General features: G+C 56.5%; 5 protein-coding genes across 9 annotated transcripts; 2 read left to right on the top strand and 3 right to left on the bottom strand.

Annotated features, from left to right (window-relative positions):
* Positions 1 to 286: 286 nt before the first annotated feature.
* On the bottom strand, positions 287 to 1,704 carry WDR83OS (WD repeat domain 83 opposite strand). Its single transcript, XM_036302720.1, has 4 exons — positions 1,563 to 1,704; positions 1,343 to 1,448; positions 772 to 869; positions 287 to 676 (listed from the first exon to the last, which is right to left on the bottom strand). The coding sequence occupies exons 1-4, from the start codon at positions 1,610 to 1,612 to the stop codon at positions 610 to 612; spliced, it is 321 nt and encodes a 106-aa protein (XP_036158613.1). The 5' UTR covers positions 1,613 to 1,704; the 3' UTR covers positions 287 to 609.
* Positions 1,705 to 1,903: 199 nt separating this feature from the next.
* On the top strand, positions 1,904 to 6,158 carry WDR83 (WD repeat domain 83). Its single transcript, XM_036302719.1, has 9 exons — positions 1,904 to 2,040; positions 2,123 to 2,243; positions 2,324 to 2,429; positions 2,685 to 2,733; positions 2,815 to 2,941; positions 4,296 to 4,363; positions 4,458 to 4,566; positions 4,655 to 4,769; positions 5,870 to 6,158. Exons 1-9 carry the CDS (start codon positions 1,938 to 1,940, stop codon positions 6,017 to 6,019), a joined length of 948 nt encoding a protein of 315 aa, XP_036158612.1. The 5' UTR covers positions 1,904 to 1,937; the 3' UTR covers positions 6,020 to 6,158.
* On the top strand, positions 2,870 to 15,124 carry GNG14 (G protein subunit gamma 14). Of its 3 annotated transcripts, XM_036302722.1 has the most exons (4): positions 2,870 to 2,941; positions 13,645 to 13,714; positions 14,784 to 14,876; positions 14,958 to 15,124. In XM_036302722.1, exons 3-4 carry the CDS (start codon positions 14,784 to 14,786, stop codon positions 15,081 to 15,083), a joined length of 219 nt encoding a protein of 72 aa, XP_036158615.1. In that variant the 5' UTR covers positions 2,870 to 2,941; positions 13,645 to 13,714; the 3' UTR covers positions 15,084 to 15,124. The 3 variants fall into 3 exon arrangements, with proteins under 3 accessions (XP_036158615.1, XP_036158617.1, XP_036158614.1); XM_036302724.1 differs by lacking the exons at positions 2,870 to 2,941; positions 13,645 to 13,714 and adding an exon at positions 14,594 to 14,636; XM_036302721.1 differs by lacking the exons at positions 2,870 to 2,941; positions 13,645 to 13,714 and having other exon boundaries at positions 14,650 to 14,876.
* DHPS (deoxyhypusine synthase) lies at positions 6,065 to 10,067 on the bottom strand. 2 transcript variants are annotated; one of them, XM_036302717.1, is made up of 9 exons: positions 9,742 to 10,067; positions 8,991 to 9,155; positions 8,626 to 8,747; positions 8,448 to 8,544; positions 8,281 to 8,367; positions 7,692 to 7,797; positions 7,512 to 7,615; positions 6,339 to 6,464; positions 6,065 to 6,255 (listed from the first exon to the last, which is right to left on the bottom strand). In XM_036302717.1, exons 1-9 carry the CDS (start codon positions 9,946 to 9,948, stop codon positions 6,160 to 6,162), a joined length of 1,110 nt encoding a protein of 369 aa, XP_036158610.1. In that variant the 5' UTR covers positions 9,949 to 10,067; the 3' UTR covers positions 6,065 to 6,159. The 2 variants fall into 2 exon arrangements, with proteins under 2 accessions (XP_036158610.1, XP_036158611.1); XM_036302718.1 differs by lacking the exon at positions 8,281 to 8,367 and having other exon boundaries at positions 9,742 to 9,983.
* Positions 10,124 to 22,797, bottom strand: FBXW9 (F-box and WD repeat domain containing 9). Of its 2 annotated transcripts, none has more exons than XM_036302716.1 (10): positions 20,648 to 22,797; positions 19,322 to 19,461; positions 19,118 to 19,243; positions 17,842 to 17,954; positions 17,662 to 17,753; positions 16,677 to 16,825; positions 16,481 to 16,594; positions 16,262 to 16,351; positions 16,110 to 16,175; positions 10,124 to 10,262 (listed from the first exon to the last, which is right to left on the bottom strand). In XM_036302716.1, the coding sequence occupies exons 1-10, from the start codon at positions 21,054 to 21,056 to the stop codon at positions 10,212 to 10,214; spliced, it is 1,350 nt and encodes a 449-aa protein (XP_036158609.1). In that variant the 5' UTR covers positions 21,057 to 22,797; the 3' UTR covers positions 10,124 to 10,211. The 2 variants fall into 2 exon arrangements, with proteins under 2 accessions (XP_036158609.1, XP_036158608.1); XM_036302715.1 differs by lacking the exon at positions 10,124 to 10,262 and adding an exon at positions 15,705 to 16,027.
* Between the last annotated feature and the right edge of the window lie 57 nt (positions 22,798 to 22,854).

Below are 22,854 nucleotides of genomic sequence, written 5' to 3'. Positions count from 1 at the left end.
GCAAAAGATCAATGGAAACATATCCTGGGGTGAGGATTAACAACAAACAACAACAAAAAGAAAACCAAAGCCCAGATTCCTCAGGTCAGCAGGGCCACCTGCTGAGTTGCCAGAGGTGAGGGTCACTGTCCTGTCTCCGGCAGCTGACTTAAGGCCTGAAGGCTTCGAATAAGCAAGTGAAGCAGAAGGCTCCAGACGGGCCTCACCCCAGGCCTGAGGAAGTGGAGGAACTGGAGCCCTTCCAGGAGAGCACCCGCATTGCACAGGAGAGGTCTCAGAGAACAGCCAGAGTGCAAATCTTTATTACGATCTGTTTTCAACAAGAAAATGAGTGTTTATACCTAGAAACATGGACAGCTCTCCCCCAGCAGCATCCAGGGTGGGGAAGGAGGGCAGGAGTCTATCTAGGGTTTTCCCCTCCCTGCCCCAGTAGAAGTGGGACCCCAGGGAAAGGTCCAAGTTCCTTCCATCCAGCTGGGGGCCCTGCGACTACCTCACCCAGGACAGCCAGCAGCTGAGGGCAGGGCAGGAGGCTGAGCCGCTAAGGCCCAGCCCTGGAGGGAGGTGTATAGAGAGGTCCAGGATGTGACCCCTCTAGGCTGACATCAGTCACCAAGGGGGTGTCATGGGCTGAGGGTTCTGAAGATACGACATCACCACGGCAGAGATGGACAGCCTGGGTGAGACGGGAGAAAGGTGTCAGTCAAGATGGGAAGGCTTGGGCCCTCCCCCCCTTACTTAGAGTCCCTCCTTCTCCAGGCCCAGCCTCACATGAAGCTACTCATCATCTGCTTAGTGTCTTCAGAGCTCCGGGAGTTGGCGAAGCTGATGAAGGAGCAGTAGACAGCAACCCAAGCGCACCACTTCAGCTGGGGAAAGGCAGGTAGATGGGTGGGTTAGGTCAGCGGAAGACAAGGGGCATTCCCCGGCACCGGTTCCCACCCCCTGGTTTCAACTGGGGCAGCGTAAACCTTTCCCCCTGACCCCAGGAGCCCCTCAGTCTCATCCACCCAGAGCCTCCTCCAGGTACGGAGTTGCTGGCCCTACCCCCTGGCCAGGGCCTCTGACCCCACCCTCAGACCTAAAAAGACTAGACTTCGACATGGCCCATCCTGCTCATGACCTCGCTTTCTCCACCATCCCCTCCAAGTGGCTGTGCAGTCTGGCCCCACCCTCACACCAACCTCCCACACACCCACCCTGACCCGGATTCCTGAATCCCCGATGGCTTTGGCTTCCTCCGTCCAACGTCACCCCAGCCCCGCCCCTCAGCGCCGGCCCCGCTTCATTCCCAACCCGCCCCTGGCCTGGCAGCCCAGCAGAGACACGCAGCCCTGCCCACCTTCAGCATGAGGCCGCACATGCTGAAGATCATGCCGAGCAGGTTCATGTAGTCCGGCGTCGGGTCGTCCAAGGCCGGGTTACACTCGCTCGGCGGAGGCTTGTACCTGCGGCGGGATTGAGGGTCAGGGGCACTCACGTCCCGCCCCCGGATGGACAAGTGCTTCCCTATGGCCCCGACCCACAGTCCGAGCCTCGTTCCCACGACGCCGGGTCCCTACCTCAGCACTTTGTTCGGCCTCCGCGGGTCCGACATGTTGTTCGTGGACATAGCGAGTCGGGGACGTCCCTCTTCCGCCGCCGGAGTGGCCCCTTCCGGCGTGGAAACGGACTGTGCTTTTTACAGTCACACCCGCAGCCCTCGCCCTTCCGTACCTAGCGGCGGGGCCCAGGTAGTGGAAGGAGAAACCTGGAACCTAGAGGCAGCCAGCAGCAATTGTATTTTCCAACATTACCTCCAAAAAGCCGAAACAGTGAGCCCGGAAATGGGGAACCGGAAATAGACCGCAGGGACAATAATAAGGTTGCACCAAGCGAGAGACGCTCGGAAACTGGTACAGACAGATGGAAGGTGGCGAGGAAGGCATCCCGGGGCCATGTCTTTCCCTGAGCCCAAGCCGCGTGGCCCGGTGCTGCCGCAGAAACGGTTGAAGACGCTGGACTGCGGGCAGGGAGCGGTGCGAGCCGTGCGATTTAATGGTGAGCGCCCTCGTCTTCATTCCGGGTCGGCCTGTGGCCTCTCGAGGGCGGCAGCCCGGTAACCCCGCCTGGTCTTCCCAAGTGGACGGCAACTACTGCCTGACGTGCGGCAGCGACAAGACCCTGAAGCTGTGGAACCCGCTGCGAGGGACGCTGCTGCGGACGTACAGCGGCCACGGCTACGAGGTGCTGGACGCGGCCGGGTGAGCCGGGGCCAGGCCGGGAGGGGGCGTTGAGGCGCGGACCCCAGGTCGATGCTGACCTTCCCGCCCCTGCCCCCCAGTTCCTTTGACAACAGCAGTCTCTGCTCCGGCGGCGGGGACAAGGCGGTGGTGCTGTGGGATGTGGCCTCCGGGCAGGTCGTGCGGAAATTCCGGGGTCACGCAGGGGTGAGCACAAGCAGAAAGAAGCCTCATTAGGGCGTGGGTAGCGGAGGGGTCCCGCATTAGTGTGCAGGGGTGACAGGTACCCTCCCCCACACACATTACAGCGCATTCACAGGCCCCTCGCTTGCAGCACCCTCAAAACCTCTCACCTCCCCTACCCCTAGCTTTTGTCCTCACTTTAATCTGCACTGAGAACCCGGTCTTTATCCCAATCCTTCAAAGTCCCGCCACCTCTGAGTGGTAGTTCCTGTTTCTCAGAAGGTGAATACGGTGCAGTTTAATGAAGAGGCCACGGTCATCCTGTCAGGTGAGTGCGTGGCCGAGGCAGGGGCGCCCAGGGGAGCCCCTGCCCCCAAAACCTGACCTCACCTTCCTGCCGGCCTCACAGGCTCTATCGATTCCACCATCCGCTGCTGGGACTGCCGCTCTCGGAGGCCGGACCCAGTGCAGAAGCTGGACGAAGCCAAGGATGGTGTATCCAGTGTGAAGGTGTCAGACCATGAGGTCCTGGCAGGGTGAGTGGAGCTGGAGCTACACCATTGCCCCTCCCCCGGTTCCCCTGCCTATCACAGCTGCCTCTGTGCTTAAGTCTACCCGCCTCACTGCCTCCCAAGCCCCCGCACAGTCTGGTCCTTGCTGACCTCTCAGCTTCTCTGATTCCCAGCCTCGTTTCAGGGAGATATGCCAAGCGTGCTTTGCCGCTGCTCTTCCTCTGCCTGGACTGCCTTTCTACTATTTACTGCAAGTGTTTTTGAGCCCCTCCCACGGGCCACGTTTTTAGGCAACGAGCATGTAGCAGTGAATAAGACGGGGAAATAAGGAAGAAATTCCTGCCCACAAACTTGATATTTAAAAAAGAAAAAATTCTTGCCGAAGCCGGTTTGGCTCAGTGGATGGAGCGTCGGCCTGCGGACTGGGGGGTCCCGGGTTCGATTCCGGTCAGGGGCACGTGCCTGGGTTGCGGGCACATCCCCGGTGGGAGATGTGCAGGAGGCAGCTGATCGATGTTTCTCTCTCATCGATGTTTCTGGCTCTCTGTCTCTCTCCCTTCCTCTCTGTAAAAAATTAATAAAATATATTTAAAAAAAGAAAAAGAAAAAAATTCCCATGCAGAGCTGCTCACGTGTTGCCACAGCCCAGGAGAGTGCCATTCCCACCATGGGGGGAGTTTGGACTGTCCAGCCTGTTGACTGGCCATTCCCACACATCGTCCCATCTCGTCCTTCAAGTCCCGGTTCAGATGTCACCTTGGGAAGGACTTCCTATATTACCCTCAGTCAGTGAGGCTCCAGAAATGTCTCCTGGCTCGGTCGAAGCTGTGTCCCAAGCCATCCCTTCCTGCTGTAGAATCTGGCCCAGAGGGGATGCTCGGTGCCTATCAGAAACGAATTGAATTGTTCCTAATGGTCCCTGGGTCTGGGTCTCAAAGGCAGTGCCTCAGATTTCCCCTCATGAATTCACTTCAGTGCATGCTTCCTTTTTTTCCTTTTGTTAATCCTCACCCAAGGGCATTTTCCCCATTGATTTTTAGAGAGGGTGGGAGGGAGGAGAGACAGAGAAAAACATCGATGTGAGAGACATTGATTGGTTGCCTTCTGAACTCACCCCTACCAGGGCTGGGGAACTACAGCTGAGGTATGAGCCTTGATCCAGAATTGAACCCTCGACCCTGAAGTCCACAGATCAACACTGAGAAAACTGGCTAGCCCTGAGAAGGGAGTATGACAGTGAGGGGTGCACAGAAAGGATGGGCTCAGCCTTGTCCTGAGGGCCCTGGCCAGGTGCAAGTGTAGAGGGACACAGGTTACCTAGAGCCATGGAGCCACTGGCCCCAGTGGAAACTTTAATCGGATCCACCCTCTCTTGCAGCTCTGTGGACGGCCGGGTCAGGCGGTATGACCTGAGGATGGGACAACTCTTCTCAGACTACGTGGGCAGTGAGTGTGGCCAGGCCGTGGGGCAGGCAGGGGAGGCAGAGGCAGCAAAAGGGGCCCCAGCCCACGTGCCTATCCACCTCTCCCCTCCCCCCAGGCCCCATCACTTGCACCTGCTTCAGCCGGGATGGCCAGTGCACCCTGGTGTCCAGCCTGGACTCCACATTGAGGCTTCTAGACAAGGACACAGGGGAGCTGCTAGGAGAGTGAGTCCTTGGGGTTGTAGGGCCCCTCCCCCTCCCCCACCTTTGCCCCTGGTAAGGCCCGAGCCCCACTGTTCCCATCCACCCCCAGGTACACAGGCCATAAGAACCAGGAGTACAAGCTGGACTGCTGCCTGAGTGAGCGTGACACGCATGTAGTCAGCTGCTCCGAGGATGGGAAGGTGTTCTTTTGGGACCTGGTGGAGGTGAGCCTCTCCACCCCCACACTGCACTGTCCCCACTTTGCCTTTACCTCAGTCATTCCCAGACCGGGAAAAGGGAGTGCTATTAGAACAGTGGCTAGAAGGAGAGGGCAGGAAAGGCATTCCAGCAAAGGGAACAGTATGTGCTAAGACTTCTAAGGGTGGCACGTGATGGTCAGGAAACAGCAGCACTTCAGGATGGCAGTGGCGGCAGCAGGAGCCACGTCAGGCAGGGCCACCAATGCCAGGCTGAGCCACTGGGCCTGACCTTGAGGGTGGGGGAACCAATGGCGACATCTAACCCTGGGGGAGATGAGGCCGTAGTTGTTCAGGAAACCTGAGCTACTTCTGAGCATCCCTGTGGTTTCTAGCCCCAAGCCCTGTGAGCCGTATCCTGATGTGTCCCAGCCTGGTGGTGGCATCAGGCTGAGAACAGATAGGCTGGGCTTAGGGGATTCAGGGCTAGAGAGTCTCATGGAAGAAGATGTGGGTGCTGGAGCTTGGCCAGGGGAAGTCAGTCCCTTAGAAGGATAGAGGGAACTGGGGGACCTTGGGAACTTGAGGGGGACTAAGAAAGAGCCAATATTCTGCCTAATTCTTGAGGATCTGATAGAGCAGAGGTCACACTGAAGGAAGGGGACATTTCAGGGAAAAGAGGAACCGGGGCCTCCTGGAGAAACCATATGTGTGGAGCTGCTGTGTCTGGGTTGATGAAGGAAGTGCAAACACTGATGCTGCCAAGTAGACCTGTAGAGCCCCTATGGCGGCCGGGGGAAGGCAGCTGAAAGCCGGACATAACGGCTCAGAGCGGGGTGGTGGCCTCTGAGTACAGTCTAAAGCAGTGGTCGCCAACCTTTCGGGCCTCATGGACCACTGCTGGTCTAAAGGCAGAACCAAGAGGATTTACAGATAAAGGGATGTGAGGTGTGAAAAAGACTCCCAAGGTTTTGGCTTGAACACCTGGAAGGACAGAGCCACTGAGAGGCTCATTTTTGGGCAGACTAGTTTTGCAGTGACTGGAAAGCCATTAGAAGCAGATGGCTGAAGGTCAGGATGGGAGGCTCACTGATAACTGCTCCCCCCCCTCCCTCCTTGTTCCACAGGGTGTCCTGGCCCTGGCCCTGCAGGTGGGTCCTGGTGTGGTGCAGTCACTGGCCTACCACCCCACAGAGCCCTGCCTGCTGACTGCCATGGGAGGCAGCATCCACTGCTGGCAGGAAGAGGCCTACGAGACTGAGGGTGGCACAGGTTGAGGCCAGGGGACCCACCACCACTAAGGACACAGATGCAGACTTTGGACCACTGAGACCATTTATTCCAGACGTGCTACTGACCAAGGAGTGGGGGAGGGGCCGGGTCTGAAAACAAATAAATAGGGGGAGGGCCACCGCTGTCAGTCTTTGTTCTTCTCAGGCATGAAGGCATCTACCTTCTGGGCAAAGGTTTCAGCCACAAGCAAGGGGAAGACCAGGGAGGCATCAGCATAGACCTGTGGAGGGGACCCAGGTAACCACAGGACCCAGAGCTATAGCTTGGGAGATCCTACACCCCAGCAGGCTGACTGGCCCTCACCTTGACAGGCTCTGCATCCATCTTGATCTTGCCCCAAGAGACAGCTTCGTCCGGCCGGGCACCAGAGTCAGAGCCATCAAACTCCTGGGCCGTGTTGATGTAGACAGCATAGTCAGCCCCATTCCGCTGCGGGCGGGGAGACAGACAGACAGACACATATAGAGGCAGGGCACTGCAGCTAGAGAAGCTGAGCCTGTGTCCTAGATAAAGGAGGGCCCCTTGGTGGCCACTCTGCAAGGGACGGGTCCTATATCAGTGCTGGGCAGTTAGGGGTTGGAGAGTTACTGGGCAAATGATAGGTAGTCTTGCCCCAGACCAACCTAGAGAGCAATAACCCTCTCACATCTGCCACCAACTCTATCTTTATTTATTTTTTAATATACTTTATTGATTTTTCACAGAGAGGAAGGGAGAGGGATAGAGAGTTAGAAACATCGATGAGGGAGAAACATCGATCAGCTGCCTCCTGCACACCCCCCACTGGGGATGTGCCCGCAACCAAGGTACATGCCCTTGACCGGAATCGAACCTGGGACCCTTCAGTCCGCAGGGGCCGACACTCTATCCACTGAGCCAAACCGGTCAGGTCTCACCAGCTCTACCTTTAGAAGACCTCTGAACCCAAACACTTCTTCCCTGCCTTGGTCCCTACCCTGGTCCTGGCCCTAGTTGTTCCCCCTGCAGCAGCCAGAGGGCACCTGTGAGCACCTGAGTCACAGCCCTCAAGGCCCTGCAAGTCTGGCCTCACACCTCCCACTCTCCCTCCTTCACAGGCCTCCTAGCTGTTCCTAACTTACTTCAACCTCAGAGCCTTTACACTGGCTGTTCCCTCTGCTGGGACCTCTTCCTCAAGGCAACCACATGGCTCAGCGGAGACATCTACTGAATTTGCTCTATTCACAGGTCACATTTCCCAGAAAGGCTTCCCTTTTTGGAAGAGTATACCTTTTTATTACCATCTTGTCATCCCTCGTTTTTCTCCATGGCAGTGACTGCCACCTACCTTACTGTCTGTCTCCCCCGACTAAAACCTCAGTCGCAGGAAGGCAGGGGTCCTGGCCTGTCCATGGCTGTGTCTCCAGCATGGGGCCTAGGCCTAACACACAGACATCGCTACATGCAGACTCAAGTGCCACCCCCACACTAGGGACCAGGTGCTCCATCCCCACTCACCATGAGGTTGGCATTTGCGATGTGGTGCTTGATCAAACCCCCACCCAGGATGATCATGCCAGAGCGCTTCGCAAAGATGGCCTGTGTGTTGATGAGCCTCAGATCTGGGGAAGAGAACTGTGATCAGGCCCCGGGGCCAGCCAGCCCTCCTCCCCGACTCCTCTGGCCCCCGCACCTCACCCTCCACGATGTCCAAGACCAGGCCCGGGTTCTTGTAGGAATGGAAAAAGATCATGTCGCCCAGCGAGCCATCTGTGAGTGCCGGGCTCAATACGGGGATGTGGTTCTGGGGGAGTGCAGGACAGGACAGCAGCAGGAGTCAGATCCTGGTGGGGATAGGCTGGTCCCCATTCTGGCAGCATCCCCTCTCTGCCTGATTCTGGGCATGGTGTTTAACTTTTCTGGGCCTCAGTTTCCTTGACTGTAAAATGACAGTAACAACAGTACCTCCCTCACAGATGAGGAAGCATTTATAAGAAAACTCACCCAAAACACTGAGGACCATGCCCAGCACATAAAGAATGGCAGGCTGTTACTGTTCCCATTGCTGGACGTCATAGCCTCTGAGGAGCAGTGGGCCCTAGCACTGCCCCAACTGCTCCCAGGTGGTGTAGGAGCAGAGCCAGGATGTGAGGACCACAGTCAATAGCTGCGTGACCTCAGAAAAGCTGCCGAGCCTGTGTCTGAAATTCCTCATCGAAGAGTGAGGGTGATGAGAACAGCACTGACTCCCTAGGTGACTGTGAAAATGAAACGAGTCCACCCTCACCTTCTGGGCCCAGTAATACACTGACTCTGGGTGGTTGATCTCCTTGCCGAGGCGGGCAATCATCTTGGAAGGCGTCCACTTCACACCCTGGGAGGGGACATGAGCTTCAGCCAGTGGTGCCTTCCCTTACTGCCACCATGCCAGCCCCCCAGTTGTCCCAGCCCCACCTCTGTGTTCTGCTCCAGCACCATCTGGTCCAGAATGGGCATTAGCCAGTCCTCAAACTTGCAGTAATTGTCATTGGGCACCAGCAGGTTCCCAATCCTGGAGACAGGAGGCAGATAGGCATCAGGCCCCAGGACCCTCAGTCCAGCTCCCCTGCCCAACACCACTTAGGCCCCCCACCTGTTAATCCCGTTCTCACGTAGCTCCTTCCCCCTGAGGCTGAACTCGCCCAGGTATGTGGGTGCCAGGCACTTGATGAGATCCTCCTCCACGCCCCCAGCCGTAGTAACCAAGACATCCACCTGCAGCCACATGCAATGAGGTTGGCCCAGGTAGGCGGACCCTGCCCTCATTCTGGGCAGGGCTCCTAACTCCCAACCCCCATCTAGTAACTTTACAGGAATGTCTGCTGCGAAACAAAACTCAATCCTGTCCCTCTGCTTAGAATTGGCCCATATCTCTCTATCTTACTAAAATACCAGTGATCTTACTGCCCACTGACCCCAGAGAGGTCAAGGCCACAGCCCACCCCATCAGCTCCTCACCATGTTGTGCTGCACGAGATAGCGGATGGTCTCACGGATGCCTGAACTGATGAGGTTGGACGTGTAGCCCAGGAAAATGGTGCAGCCGGTGAGTGGGCGGCGGCTCTGGGTCAGGTCTTCGTGCTGGTCTTCATCCTGCGGCAGAGGCTCCAGCTTCTTCTCTATCTGTGCGAGAGAGGAGCCAAATTAACCTCTGAACCCAAACTCCAGCCCAGGGACCCCCGTGGTTTTCAGGATTACACTCCGCTCCCAAGCCCTGCCCACTCGGAAAGAGGACCACTTATACCAGGAACCAGCGGAGGGAGTGCAACTCCGCCCCTTTCACAGGCTGGCTCTGCGGCACACCCTCGCTTTGCCTCACTCGGGAATCAGAGCATCTTTGCAGGATTCAACCGCCTTTCCGCTGGAAGGAGCAAATCCAAGGCCTTGCCCTGACTTAGGCTCTTCCAATTCCTCCTTCCAGGCCACGGTCTGGCCCTGGGCTCCTTCCACTTCAGAACATAGACAAAGACTATAAACCGCCCCCTGCCTAGCTAGAGTCAGTCCCCGCCCCTTATTGATGCTAGGCTATCGCTGCTGGGCGGTGGGGGGGCAACTTCCTCTCTTAAACACAGAAACTCCACCCCCGGCATGGCCCACCTCTCCAACTATTGGGCCGCCCCTACGAAGGGCGCGCCTCTTTCTCAGGTAAGCCCCGCCCCCCAGGGACTGCACCGCGTTGGTTCCACTAGAGGCCACGCCCCCGCCTCACCATGGCATTGATTTGATGCACCGCGCGGCCGAAGTTGGTGGCCTGGAAACCAGTGGTGCCGAAGGCTTCCAGCATCGCGCGGTAGTCCACGCCACGGTTGAAGTCGTAGCCCCGGACCTGGGCGCTCTCGGACGGCAGCGCCGAGCTGTGCTGAAGCACCGCGGCCCGCGCCGCCGCCGGCGCCTCCCCTTCCGGGGGGCCCTCCATGCTCCGCCGCCGCGCGCGGATCAGAGCAGTCCCAAGCCAGCCTTCAGGGGCCGCAAACGCTGTACCTGGCACGCGCTTCTCCACAAGAGCACAGCAAACAGGGCTCGGAGAAAAACGGGAGAGGGAGACCGGAAGTTGTTTAGTCACATGGCCTTCTTCGAGGCCTCTAGTCGGGGGCGTGGCCTGTTGCGAACTACGGAAGCCGCTTAGAGCCGTTATTCCTGTTCGCGACGCGCCTCACAGGAAGGAGGATTCATTGCCGCCTAGTGGAGGCCCACCGCGTTGCGGGGCGCCTGTCCTTTCGTTTCTGTCCCCTGGAGTGAGAGAATGGCTTCTTAAACGTCCCTTGGACAGAATTCAGTCATCGGGAACTGTCAGTTTCTGCCACTGAGCATCTCTTATCAAATAGGCTATTGATCCCTGTCCGTACCTCGCGAGTCTCCAGGGCCTCCACATGCTGCATCACCCTCTGGTCCTCCCAGGCAGCCCCAGCGCTCACCTCTGGGAGGCCTGCCCTGCCCTTGCTCTGGGTAAGGGATCTCCTCTGAGATCCTGGGCGGACATCTCTCCCTCCAGCAAGACTCTGAGACCCTAAGGGTGGGGACTGTATCTCATGGCTCCTTCTAACTGCACAGGGTCTGGTCCAGAGGGGACCCCTTTAATCACTCACACTGCATTTATGGAGTCTGTGTCGGGTGCAGATTAAGCAGTAAGATGCAGACCCTGCCCTTCTAGAGCCCACAGTTTGTTTGGTGAGATAGAAAGTTATCAATAGTTCCAAGTGCTACTCAGGATTTCAACAGGATGATGCAAGAGCCTTCAGCATAGGGGTGGATGAAGGGGGTTTGGTGGCCTTGGAGGGACAGGTGGTTGAGGAAGGACACCAAGGAGGTGACTTTTTTTTTTAATTGATTTCAGAGAGGAAGGGAGAGAGAGAAACATCAATGATAGAGAATCATTGATCCATTGATCGGGTGCCTCCTGCATGCCCCCTACTGGGGATTGAGCCCACAACCCAGGCATGTGCCCTTGACTGGAATCAAACCTGGGACCCTTCAGTCCACAGGCCAACTCTCTATCCACTGAGCCAAACTGGTTAGGACAGGAGGTAACATTTGAGCCAAAGGCAAAGGCCAAGAAAGGCCCCATATGTGAACTTATGGGGGGAGGCCATTGCCCCACTGCCCCCCTTTGGGAGAGAACAGCCAGTGTAAAGGCCCTGGGGCTGGAAATGAGCCTACTCATTTGGAAGAACAAACATCCTCCTGGACAGTCTTGAAGTTCCCTGCTTGGATCTCACTTTCACCACCTCGGCTTTTTCTCCACCTAACCCTGGTCATGCTGCGGTCTTCCACATCTCAGCAAACGACCCTCACCTACCAGGCTACAAACTGGGGAGCTGAGCTTGATTGCTCCCCTTGTCTCACACCCCCACCTATCCCCCAGCACATGCACCAAATTCTACCTATAAAATAGGTCCCAAATCCAAGTGCTTTCTTGTTGCTCTTTTAGAACTGAGGTATAATTGTTATACAGCATTACATTAGTTACAGGTGTACAACGTGAGTCGGTATTTGTATCCGACTCATCATCCCCAAAGCCTCCACGACCTCCACACTGCACTCACTCCCCTCCAGTCCCTCTCCAAGCTGTGGCCAGAGAGCTCCTTACACAGAAATCAGGCGCATCGTTCCTTCTAACAGCAGTGGCTTCCCCCTGGGAGTAGAATCTGGGCTTTCACCCACCCCCAAGCAAAAGGCTCTTGCATCATCCTGTTGTTGACTTCCCTCCTGCATCTCCCACCGCTTGCCCTCACTCACTCCTCTCTAGCTACACTGAGCCCCTCACTGAGCCCCAACCAGCTCTTTCCTGCCCAAGGGACAATGCACCCGCTGCGCTCTCTCTGCTGGAACATGCCTACCCCAGCTCCTTTTCTGCTGGGCCTCAGTTCAAAATGTCACTTCCACCCTGGCCAGGTGGCTCAGTTGATTAGAGCATATTCCCAATACACAAGGTTGCGGGTTTGATCCCCAGTCAAGGCCCATAGAAGAAGCAATCAATAAATGCATAAGTAAGTGGAACAACAACTCTCTCCTTTCTCTCTCCCTCCTTCCCTCCCTCCCTCCCTCTTTTTTAAAATAAATAAATTTTTTTGAAAATGTCGCTTCCAGCCCTAGCTGGGTAGCTCAAGTGGTTAGAGGGTTGTCCCTATGAGCCATGGTTGTGGGTTTGATCCCCAGTCAGGGCACATACGAGAATCAAATGAATGCATCAATTAATGGACCAACAAATCAATGTTTCTCTCTCTCTCTCTCCCTCTCCCTTTTCTCTCTCTAAAATAAATCAATAAAGTCCTAGCTGGTTTGGCTCAATGGATAGAGTGTTGGCCTGCAGACTGAAAGGTCTCAGGTTCGATTCCAGCCAAGGGCACATGCCTGGGTTGCAGGCTCGATCCCCAGTGCGGGGCGTGCAGGAGGCAGCCAATCAATGATTCTCTCTCATCATTGATGTTTCTATCTCTCTCCCTCTCCCTTCCTCTCTAAAATCAATAAAATAGATTTTTAAAAATCAATCAATAAATAAAAACTATTTTTTAAAAAGTCACTTCCTCCAGGAGGCCTGCCCTAATTACCCAGTCTTGCCCTTGTCTTACTTGTGTTGTCTTTCATAGCATTTAATACATTGTGTTTGCTGTTGCCTGTCTCTGACTAGAACAACAGCTCTATGAATGCAGGATTTTGTCTGGTTTCACTGCTGAGCCCCTTACCCTAAGCCAGTGGTTCTCAACCTTGGCTGCACATTAGAATCATCTGGGAATCTTTTTAAAATCCTGATCTCTGGGCCTCATCCTCCAGAAATTCTGTTTCTTTGTTACTAATGTTGTGTCCCCACCCCATAACAAAGAAACAGAATTTCCGGAGGATGAGGCTCAGAAATCAGGATTTTAAAAAGATTCCCAGGTGATTCTAATGTGCAGCCAAGGCTGAGAACCACTGCCCTAAGCAGTGTTGGACTCATATTGGGATCTCAGCAAAGATACTGAATGAATGAATTGATGAATGAACGAACAAACACATACAAGGGCATCAGCATGATCCATGAGGAATGAAGGAGGAAGAAGTTGGTAAATGAATTCAGAGTGGGCAGGAGGTGCCGAACCAGGCAGGACCCTATGGGCTGTAGTAAGGAAGGTGGGTTTTATTCTTAGAGGCTGAGAAACCACTGGAGAGTTTTAAAAAGGAAGTGAGGGCCCTGGCCATTGTGGCCAGTTGGTTGCATGTCATCCCATTCACAAGGTTGCCAGTTCAATTCCTGGTCAAGGCACATGCCCAGGTTTCCAGGCTCCATCCCCAGTAGGGGGCATGCAGGAGGCAGCCAATTGATGTTTCACACTTACATCACTGTTTCCTTCTCCCTTTCCTTTCCTCTCTTTCTCAAAATCAATTTAAAATCTTTTTTTTAAAAGGGAGTGAGATACTAAAAATAAGACTCACCATCTTAACCATTTTTAGTGTATAGGTCAGCAGCATTAAGCACATCACATGGTTATGCAAACAGTTGCAAGCACTATCCATCTCCAGAATGTTTTTATCTTCCCAAGCTCTGTCCATATTAAACACCAGCTCCACATCCCCCTACCCCAGCCCCTAGTACCTACTGTCTTACGTTCTGTCTCTACAAATTTGATTTCTCTAGGGACCTCATATGCTTGGAATCGTGTGTCCATTTGTGACTGGCTTATTTCACTCAGCATAATGCCCTCAAGGTTGGTTTATCCATGTTACTCTGATTTGTTTTTTAACATTTCCTACTGGCTGCCTTGAGAATAGTGGCGGGGGTGGGGGTGGACCAGGGTGGACTGGTCCAAGTGAGCAAGGGTGGATGGAGATGGGACCCATGTGGTGGTGGAGAGAAGTGACCAGATTCAGGACCTAATTTGAAGGTTAATTGGCTGGGACTTGAGAAGGGATTAGAGGTGGGGATACCAGAAAGAGAGGAATAAAGGAGTTTGAGATTTGGGCCAGGGCAGTCTGGTGGATGGTGGTGAATCTGGGGGCAGAAGGTCTGGGGAGAAGGCAATCCAGAATCCGGCCTTGGCCTAGTTAGGTGAGAGACACCGGAGTGATGGGCGGGATGGACCAAGGAGGCTAGATGGAGGCTAGATCCACCTCAGGTGGATCGAGGTCAGGGAAAGGCTGGGTTGGGGCCAAGGAAGCCATCAGCATAAGCCGTGGACTGAGTCATCCATGTTGTGGATCCTGGGACAGTGAGTGTAGATGGAGAGGAGAGGCAGGGATGCATCCAAGCCTGGGGACACTGCACACTGGGGTACAGAGGCTGGTAAAGGAGGGGTTTGGGGGCTAGTTAGCAGGGGATTAAGCAGATCAGGGACAGGCCAAGGCCACACACTCCCTCTGCCAAGGTAACACAAGACCACAGGGTGCCCACCAGGCCTCCTGGGGCAGGGAGCCCCTTGGCTGAAGCAGCTGCTGCTGCTGTCACTGGTGACATTTTACTCCATGAGTGTCCTGGCTTCAAAGTCTCTGCAGGGGTCAGGGAGGAGGGGACTGGAGAGGCCGGGGCGGGGGGGGGGGGGGGGGGCCGCGGGCGGGCCCACAAGGGAGAGAGGCAGAGCAGGGCCACAGGAGAACTGAGCAGCCAGGAGTCGGCCAGAGTCCTCAGCTGAGGTATGTGGTTCTGATGGGTGGGGAGCATCCACCCCTACCCCACAGTTCTCAGGGGACACCAGAAGAGGTGCAGGGACCCTCGCGTGGCCCTAGGACTCCAGGTCTGGGTTCAGCCTGCTTCCTATGGCCCTTCTCACCCTCCCCCAGATGTCCAGCAAGGAGGCCATTGGCTGCGACATTGGGCAGGCCCGCCAGGCAGTGGAGCAGCTGAGGATGGAGGCTGGCATCGATCGCATAAAGGTGAGGCTGAGGCCAGATGGGCACGTCTGGGCGAGGGGACAGAGGGACAGCCAAGGTCTGGCTGACTGAGCTGGCCTGCAGGTGTCCAAGGCAGCCGCTGACCTGCTGCAGTTCTGCATGGAGCAGGCCAAGAGCGACCCGTTCCTGGTGGGCATCCCAGCTGCCACCAACCCCTTCAAGGAGAAGAAGCCTTGCGCCATCCTATGATACTGGCCCCGAGGCCCCTCAATAAACATGAAGTAAATGCTCCTCAGGGCTTGGTGAGCGGCAATGGGGGGCAGTGGGGAGCTGCAGGCCTGCAGGGGCACCTGGCCCAGGCCCCTCCCCGGCCCACTCCGGGGTCACTGCCACAGGGGCACACCCCCTGGACTCTGGACGGAAGAGCACACACCCATGGGCTAGCCCTAGCAGGCCCCCCCCCCCCCCGCACACACACATTCAGGGACAGTCCCTTTCTACACGCCATTGCACACTGCATACATGCACGTCTCACACACACACACACACACACACACACACACACACACACACACAGGTGTCATCACACACACAGGTGCCCACATCCTCCAGAATCTCCCTCTTCCTCTCACACGTGCACACTCACGGGCATGCAGACAGTCACAGACGGGGTTACAGTGACATCACACACAGCCAGCTAACTCGCCCCCCTGGGGATGCACAGACACACACGATCCCAGGAATGCACTTGGGTGGACACAGGCCACCCAGACATACACAGCAGAGGCCAGGGCAGCTGGGTGGATGGTGATGACTTTGAGGGCCTCCCCAGCATCCCAGCCCCAAGCAGGCACCACTCCAGGCCACAGCACCAGTACATCAGGTTTATTTCCCCTTCGCTCTCAAGGGAAAGCAGGCGTCCAATTGTAAACAGGACCTGAGGGTGGCCTGGAACATGGAGCACAGACCAGGGACCCTGCCCAACAGTGGCCTGGAGTCCTTGTGCCCCAGGCCTGAGCCCAGGGCAGCACCAGAAAAGGGGAGGGCCCCCCCGAGAACAGAGGCCTTGATCCAGCCTGCCAGCCAGCAGATCCACATCCATATCCATGTCTGCCTGCTCAGGCCTGGAGCCTCCAGACTTCCAGTGACAGGCCCCCAGAGGCGGCCACCACCAGGTTGCCCTCAGCACAGATCTGGGCAGGGAGATGAAGACTCAGGGGTGCTCTCAGCAACCAGCAAGGCATGTGGGGCAGGGCACGTGGCGTAGGGCCTTACCCCATTCAGCACGTTGTCGTGGCTTCGGGTGCAGATGGTCCGTGGTGGGTCTGTGGGCACGTGTACCTGGTGACGGGCAACAGACGAAGGTCAGGAGGTGTGCCCCCTGCCAGTGAGGGTGGCATGGGAGGGGGCTTGTCATGGGGCCTCACCCGGATGGTCTTGTCAGTGGACGTGGTGTACAAGGCCCCCAGCGAGTGTTTGATCCCTGTGATCTGAGACCTGTGGCCCACATCAAAGGACTGCAGGAAGGAGGGACAGGTGACACTCAGGCGAGGCTCTCCTCAGGCTAGCCACCCATCGCCACGGGGGGTCTAGGGGTAGGGAGGAGGCCCAGGAAGGAGGGGGCAGGGGCAAAGGCCCTGGCAGACCCGGACAAGTTGGAAGCAGCCGTCCCGGTTGGCGAAGACGTGCAGCAGACCCTGGTTGTCACCAGCCCAGAGCTGGGGCTCTTGGTAGGACATGCAGAGCAGATAGGAGTCCAGCTGTGGGAGGGACACGGGACGGAGCCGCTCAGGCTGGGCCAGGCCGCAGCCCCGCTCCCTCGGGACGCTGGGGAGGGCCCACCTGAAGCCGCTGCAGGACACTGTTGGCCCGGCGGTCGAACACAACGAGCGTGTGGTCCTCACTGCCTGAGATGATGTGCCGGTCATCCGCCAGCAACGCCAGCACCGCGCTGGAGTGCAGCCGCCGGCTCTTCAGCAGGGCTGGGCCGACTTTGTGGGTGACGGGCCAGGGAGGAAGGTGACATCAGAGCCCCTCAGAGGCACCCCCAAGCCAACCCCAGGATCCAGGGCCTCTGTGGTCTATGGCAAAACCCTTGGTCAGCTTCCCGCCCCCACTCCCTATCCTACAAATGACCCGTCTTTCCTCTCCTGCTCCAGCTGAATCCAGGCCTCCCAGGACCCCAGGCCTGTGCCACCCCCATCTCCTGTCCCATCTCTCCTCCTGTCCCATCTGCTCCCAGTACAGAGTAGACAGGCAAGTCCCAGCATAAAATGCCAACCCATGCCAGCAGAGTCACCGCCACCTCTACCCCCACTCAGCTCTGCCGGGATGAGGTGCACTGGCCCTTCAATTAAACAACATAAGAATTAAAAACTAACAGAAAAGGCTTATGTGGCGGGCAACGTTTGTTCTAGGGATTTTATGTAAACTAACAACCCACCAAGTGTTCTTATTATCATCTCCTCCCATTAACCCGAAAGGGCTGGAGTTGTTATCTGATTTTACAAGATAGGAAAACCGAGGTTCAAGTCTGACTGGTGTCGTACAGCCAGGCAGTGGGAGAGCCTGGATTCTCGGTGCTGCCTGCCTCCCACGGGATTCCGGCTCAGAGGCCTTCCTCTGGGTACCCTCTATGTCCTTTACTCCACCCCCACCCAAAGGCCCCCTGTGCTGCCCCCAGCACAGCACAGGCCATTCTGAGGGGTTAGCATTGGCGTATGTGACTGTCACCAGCCAGGCTGTGAGGCCCGAGTGCCTCCTTCCCCAGCATGACCCTGGGACCCCCAGGCGGCCCTGTTCGCCCCAGTCCAGGCCCCTGGCCCACCTCTGGGGTCGTAGACTGTCACCTTCTTGTCGTAGGTGCCGGTCACCAGGATGTCAGGCTGGTAGGAAAGGCACAGCACAGCTGCCTTGCCCCTGGGGACACACAGAGCACGAGGCTGGGCTGTGGCCAGGCAGGGCCCTGCCCGCCCGCCCCCCCGCCCCTCCTCAAAACCCCTCACACTTTATCTCGCCAAACTGCTGCCCGTCAGCTGCCATGTCCCAGAGCTTCACCGTGCTGTCCCAGGAACCGGAGCACACTCGGTGGTCCAGCGCTGCCAGCGACCACACCCAACCCTGTAGGACCAGAGCCATGTGACAGGCCTCACTTCACAGATAACTAGATGGAGGGCCCGAGGAGGAAGATAACCAACCCAAGAAGCCAGAGCCACAGCAGAGATTAGAGCTGACGTCTGCAGGTCTGTCCGACTGCAGAGCTCAGGACACGCACACCCCCTCACCCAACAATATTCCTACATCAACTTCTGCGGAGACCCCGAACCTGCGATGGTTTGAGGCCACGTGACAATGAGATTAAATATAAAGCCTCTGTTCCGTGGCGTGGGTAAATTACCTCCCCTCCTTCAGTTTCCTCATTGGGAAAACGGGCATAAAAGCCGTCCCTGTCTCAGGAGGTAATTTACAGAGTGCTGGCTGATGGCGGGCTTATTCCTCTCCAGACCCTCTGAGAATACTGTCAAGTGTCCCATTCTACAAATGAGAAAACTGAGGGCACAGAAAGGTCAAGTTCCTCGCTCAAGGTCACACAGCCAGGAAACAGCAGAATGAGCAATGGAACCCAGCAGCCTGGCTCAGAGACCAAGCTCTTGGCCACCAGCCTAGATCACCCCACTGACTGGTAAAGGTGCCTCTCCATGACCACTTCACACAAGACGACAGTCATGCTCAGAGCTATCAGATCCCTCAGGGCAGCCTCCTCACACCTTGCCCTGGGCCTCTCCAGGCACACCTGACATCGATTAATCACCTACTGTGTATCCAAGTCTGAGTGAAGCTCCTTTTTTTTTTTTTTTTTTTTTTAAATATATTTTATTGAGTTTTTACAGAGAGGAAAGGAGAGAGATAGAGAGTTAGAAACATCGATGAGAGAGAAACATCGACCAGCTGCCTCCTGCACACTCCCCACTGGGGATGTGCCCGCAACCCAGGTACATGCCCTTGACCGGAATCAAACCTGGGACCCTTCAGTCCGCAGGCCGACGCTCCATCCACTGAGCCAAACCGGTTTCGGCTGAGTGAAGCTCTTAATGCCTGTTCATTTCATTCATCCTGACTGACCCTGGACAGAAATAGAAACTGAGGCCCAGAGAAGTCATACATCACACCCAAAATCACACTAATAATAGCAGAGTAAGACTGTCATCTGTCAGGTCTGGTGCCAAAACCCGAGCCCTTAGTCACAGCACCCTACCTAGGCCTCGAGCTTCCTATAGCCTTACCTTGTGGGTGCTGCTCTGGGTGCCAAGGGCCTTGACCAGAACCCGGCTGGGTTCTACCCCAAGCTGCCGCAGGTCCCACAGGTTGACATTGCGGTCTCGGGAGCCGGACAGACAGAGTGTCCCACCCTGGGAGGGGAGTAAGGAGATATTGTTGGGGTCACCCTGGCCCACCCCTGCCTGGCCTCTCACCAAACCCCATCTCACCTGGAACAGCAGCACTGAGTCAATGGAAGCAAAGTGCCCATCAGCCAGGCAGAAGTACTCGGCCCAGCGCCCATCCTCCGCCCAGCGTGACAGGTGCTGCTCCAGCTCAATGCAGGCCGCCGGCCAGTCAAAGTCCTCCTCTGTGGGGTACCACAAGTGGGGTCTCTGGTGGGCAGGAACTCTGCTACCCACACCAGTTATCCAAGCCTGCGCCTGGTTCCCAGGGAGCCCAACCAGCACCAGACTTGGAGAAACCCCCCATCTGGATCCCTCACCCCACTCCAAGGAGGCCCAGGCTCTCGCTTTGGGACCACTGCCTCACCCACCTTCGAAGCAGGTCTGGGACTACCCCTCACCCCTGTTTCCAGAAGCTGGGGGAGTGGAGTCTCAAGACCACCGCCTCAGGCCTCAGCCCCCAACCCTGTCTGGGAGACAGCAGCCTCAGGACATTAAGATCCTTCCTCGCCCCCGACATAGGTCTGACCTTAATCCTTCGGTCTGGGCACAGGAGCGAGGACTTTCTGCCTCGGCCATCCAAACCAGACCCAGGAGAGTTCCTTCTCAAACTATAAACCTGGCAGAGTTGTCAAGGTGCAGAACCCAAGCCCTAGGTGTAGAGATTCAGTGATATGGATGGAGCCCGGGCATCCATGTTTATCAAGCTACTCAGGAGAGTCCCATCTCTTCAAGGCCACCAAGCTGTCTTATCCCCGAGGGACCGAAGACCTCGGGGGCAGGGGTGATGACCACCAGCCCCTACCTAAGATCCCAGGCTAGACCCTGGGCTGGAGGATCTGTGATTTTGGCATCAGAGATTCCCAACCCCAAACCCTACCTTGGGCTCAAGAGTTGCAGGTTCAAGAGTCCCTGCCTCGCCACCACCTAGGTCAGGGCCCTAGGGGTAAGGGATCGCTAGTTGCTGCCTCAGCATCTTGACCCAGAACCTGAGGATTCTTGGGTTTACCCTGAGCCCCAAGCGGATTCCTACAATCTGAGACTTTCAAGTCCCTGTGTCAACCTCCAGCCAGGGATCAGGGCCTTTGTACCACCACCAGAACCCAAGTCATCATGATGATGGCTGGATCCGGAGTTCACAGGACCCCACACCCCCAGACAGGTTTCTAGAGCGTCAGGACCCCAAATGTCTGCCTCATGGTCCACTCAGAATTCAGGGACTCCGGCACCACCAGTAACCACCTCAGCCTCCACGGGAGCTAGGACAGCCAGGAAGTCAGCTCTAGGGGCTGTGATCGCAGCATCCCAGATACTCCCTCCCGGGCCCTAAAGCTGACCTGGGCGGGCGACCCTGGCCCCCCGCGTGCGCACCTTCCACCACTGGATAGGGTGCGCGTACGCGGCGCTGCGCGCGGATCCTCCAGGTGACATGGTCACGCACAAGGTCGCGCAGCGCGTGGCACACGCGCGGCAGGACGTGGAGCACGAGGCGCGCGTCCAGGTAGGCGCAAATCTCGAGCAGCAGCTCCGGGGGCAGGCTCAGCAGGCCCGGGACCCCCACGGCGCGGCTCTTGGACGCGGCCCGCGGCTCCAGGGCGCCCGGGGACCGGGCGGACGCGGACAGCGGAGGTGCGCGCGGGGGCGCCAGTCCGAGTTTCGGTGGGCTGAGCACGCGGGCCACGTAAGCCTCGGCCTGCGCGTCTGGGTCAGGCTCCGGCTCCGGGTCCGAGTCATCGTCCCAGGCGTTGGGATGGTCGCGCGGCCCTGGGGGCAGCTCCATGGCGACCGAGTGGGCGCGGCCGGTTGTGCCCTGTCAGCCGCAGGCCCCCGCGTCCTGTCTCCTAGGCAGCGCGAGGGCACTTTCGGCTCTGCCTGATGACGTCAAGGCGCAGGCCGGAAGTGAGCGGCACTCGTGAAACTGGCTGGATGCTGACACGCTCCTCGCCCCCTCCTGCCCGGGGGTCTCGCTCTGGAGCTGCGTAGGCCTGGAACATGCAGACTTCTGGTTCCTGCGTTTTTTATTTTTATTTTTATTTTTAAAATATATTCTATTGATTTTTTTACAGAGGAAGGGAGAGGAATAGAAACATCGATGGGAGAGAAACATCAATCAGCTGCCTCCTGCACACCCCCTACTGGGGATGTGCCCGCAACCAAGGTACATGCCCTTGATCAGAATCGAACCTGGGACCCTTCAGTCCGCAGGCCGACGCTCCATCCACTGAACCAAACCGGTCAGGGCGGTTCCTGCACCTCGGTGGTGTCGACGCAGGCCAGCCGGCTCTGGTTTGAAAACCGCGCCCCGGGGTGACACCGCACCGATTAGAAAAGCAAAGCCCTTTTCCGGGTTGTCTGGGGCGGCGACTCGAACGCCTCTCTCCTTCCGCAGCTAGAAACATGCGGTTACACTGCAGGGGCTTCGTGGAACGGAAGTGAATCATACCGATAAAAACAGCACCTGGGAGCCTTTGAGCCAGGCAGTGACAGCACAACACTCGTACCTTCCTCCGCCAGGCTCCTCGTATCCACGCTTTGTTCAAGCATTATCTTCCCAGGGCACCTACTGTGAGATCGCGACCATCTCCCCGTGTCCTCTCCCCTCCCGCTGTCTCTCTACGGGACATGTCACTGCTTCCTTGTTTATACTGTTTCCCCTCACTGAAGTGCACACATTTGAGTTCGTGTCGGATGTGTCTGCATTTCCCCAGGTTGGTGCAGGTGATCCTGGGCCATACTGAGGTTGCCACATTTTATTCTGAGGTTTGCCCCTCTCCAGAGCCCAGCAGTTTCTCACTTGCCTTAGTAATTGAGGCTATCTTACCGATCTCCCTCAGGCCTGGTGCTGGGCCAAACTTTCTACAAAAATGTCTAACTTGCCATATGGCAAATGGGAATATGGGCCCCTCCCCATGTTCCAACTCCCCCTGCCACCCTGGGAAATATAGTGAAGGCCATCTGTAAGCGGACTGTGAGACCTTGGGAACCTGGCCAGCAACTCAGGCTAAGAACAGCCCAAGAGAAGCTTTTTTAGATGTGAGCCTGAATTGTAAACAGCTAGTGTTTTGATCTCAGATAGGCACATCCCCCTCCATTTTTCTGTACTCTATAAAGCACCAGCCAGCCGCCCCTGGTGCTACCCGTGCACAGGCTGATGGAACTTAGCAATCATCTTCACTGGTTGACCACCACAGGTGCGCATGTAAGTCCTAATAAACCCATGTCTTTCACAGCCAGTCCTCCAGGTTATTTCTTTGGAATCTATGAACAATAACACTGAAGTTTTCTGGGACCTCAGCACTTTGTATAACACATGCCCAGCTATCCAGTGTGGAAGTCAGTTTAGTCTAAGGCAGGTGGGGATCTTGAACCTAGGCTATATTAATGGTTCCCCTTTAGTGAGCTCAGGACATTCAGTGTGCTGTAATTATGGCCGAGAGAATGCACTCCATGTATTTATTACATTTAATCTTTACCTTTCACATTTAACCTAACCATTCTACGGGGAGGAAAACTGAGGCTCCCAAGTAATATGCCTTGTTATTGCTTAGTTCCTTTCCCACTCCCCCAATTATTTCCTG

This window comes from Myotis myotis, unplaced genomic scaffold, assembly GCF_014108235.1.
Source record: "Myotis myotis isolate mMyoMyo1 unplaced genomic scaffold, mMyoMyo1.p scaffold_m19_p_32, whole genome shotgun sequence".
NCBI lineage: Eukaryota > Metazoa > Chordata > Mammalia > Chiroptera > Vespertilionidae > Myotis > Myotis myotis.
Note: the sequence above shows the minus strand (reverse complement) of the source record. Positions and strands in the feature narration are given on the sequence as shown.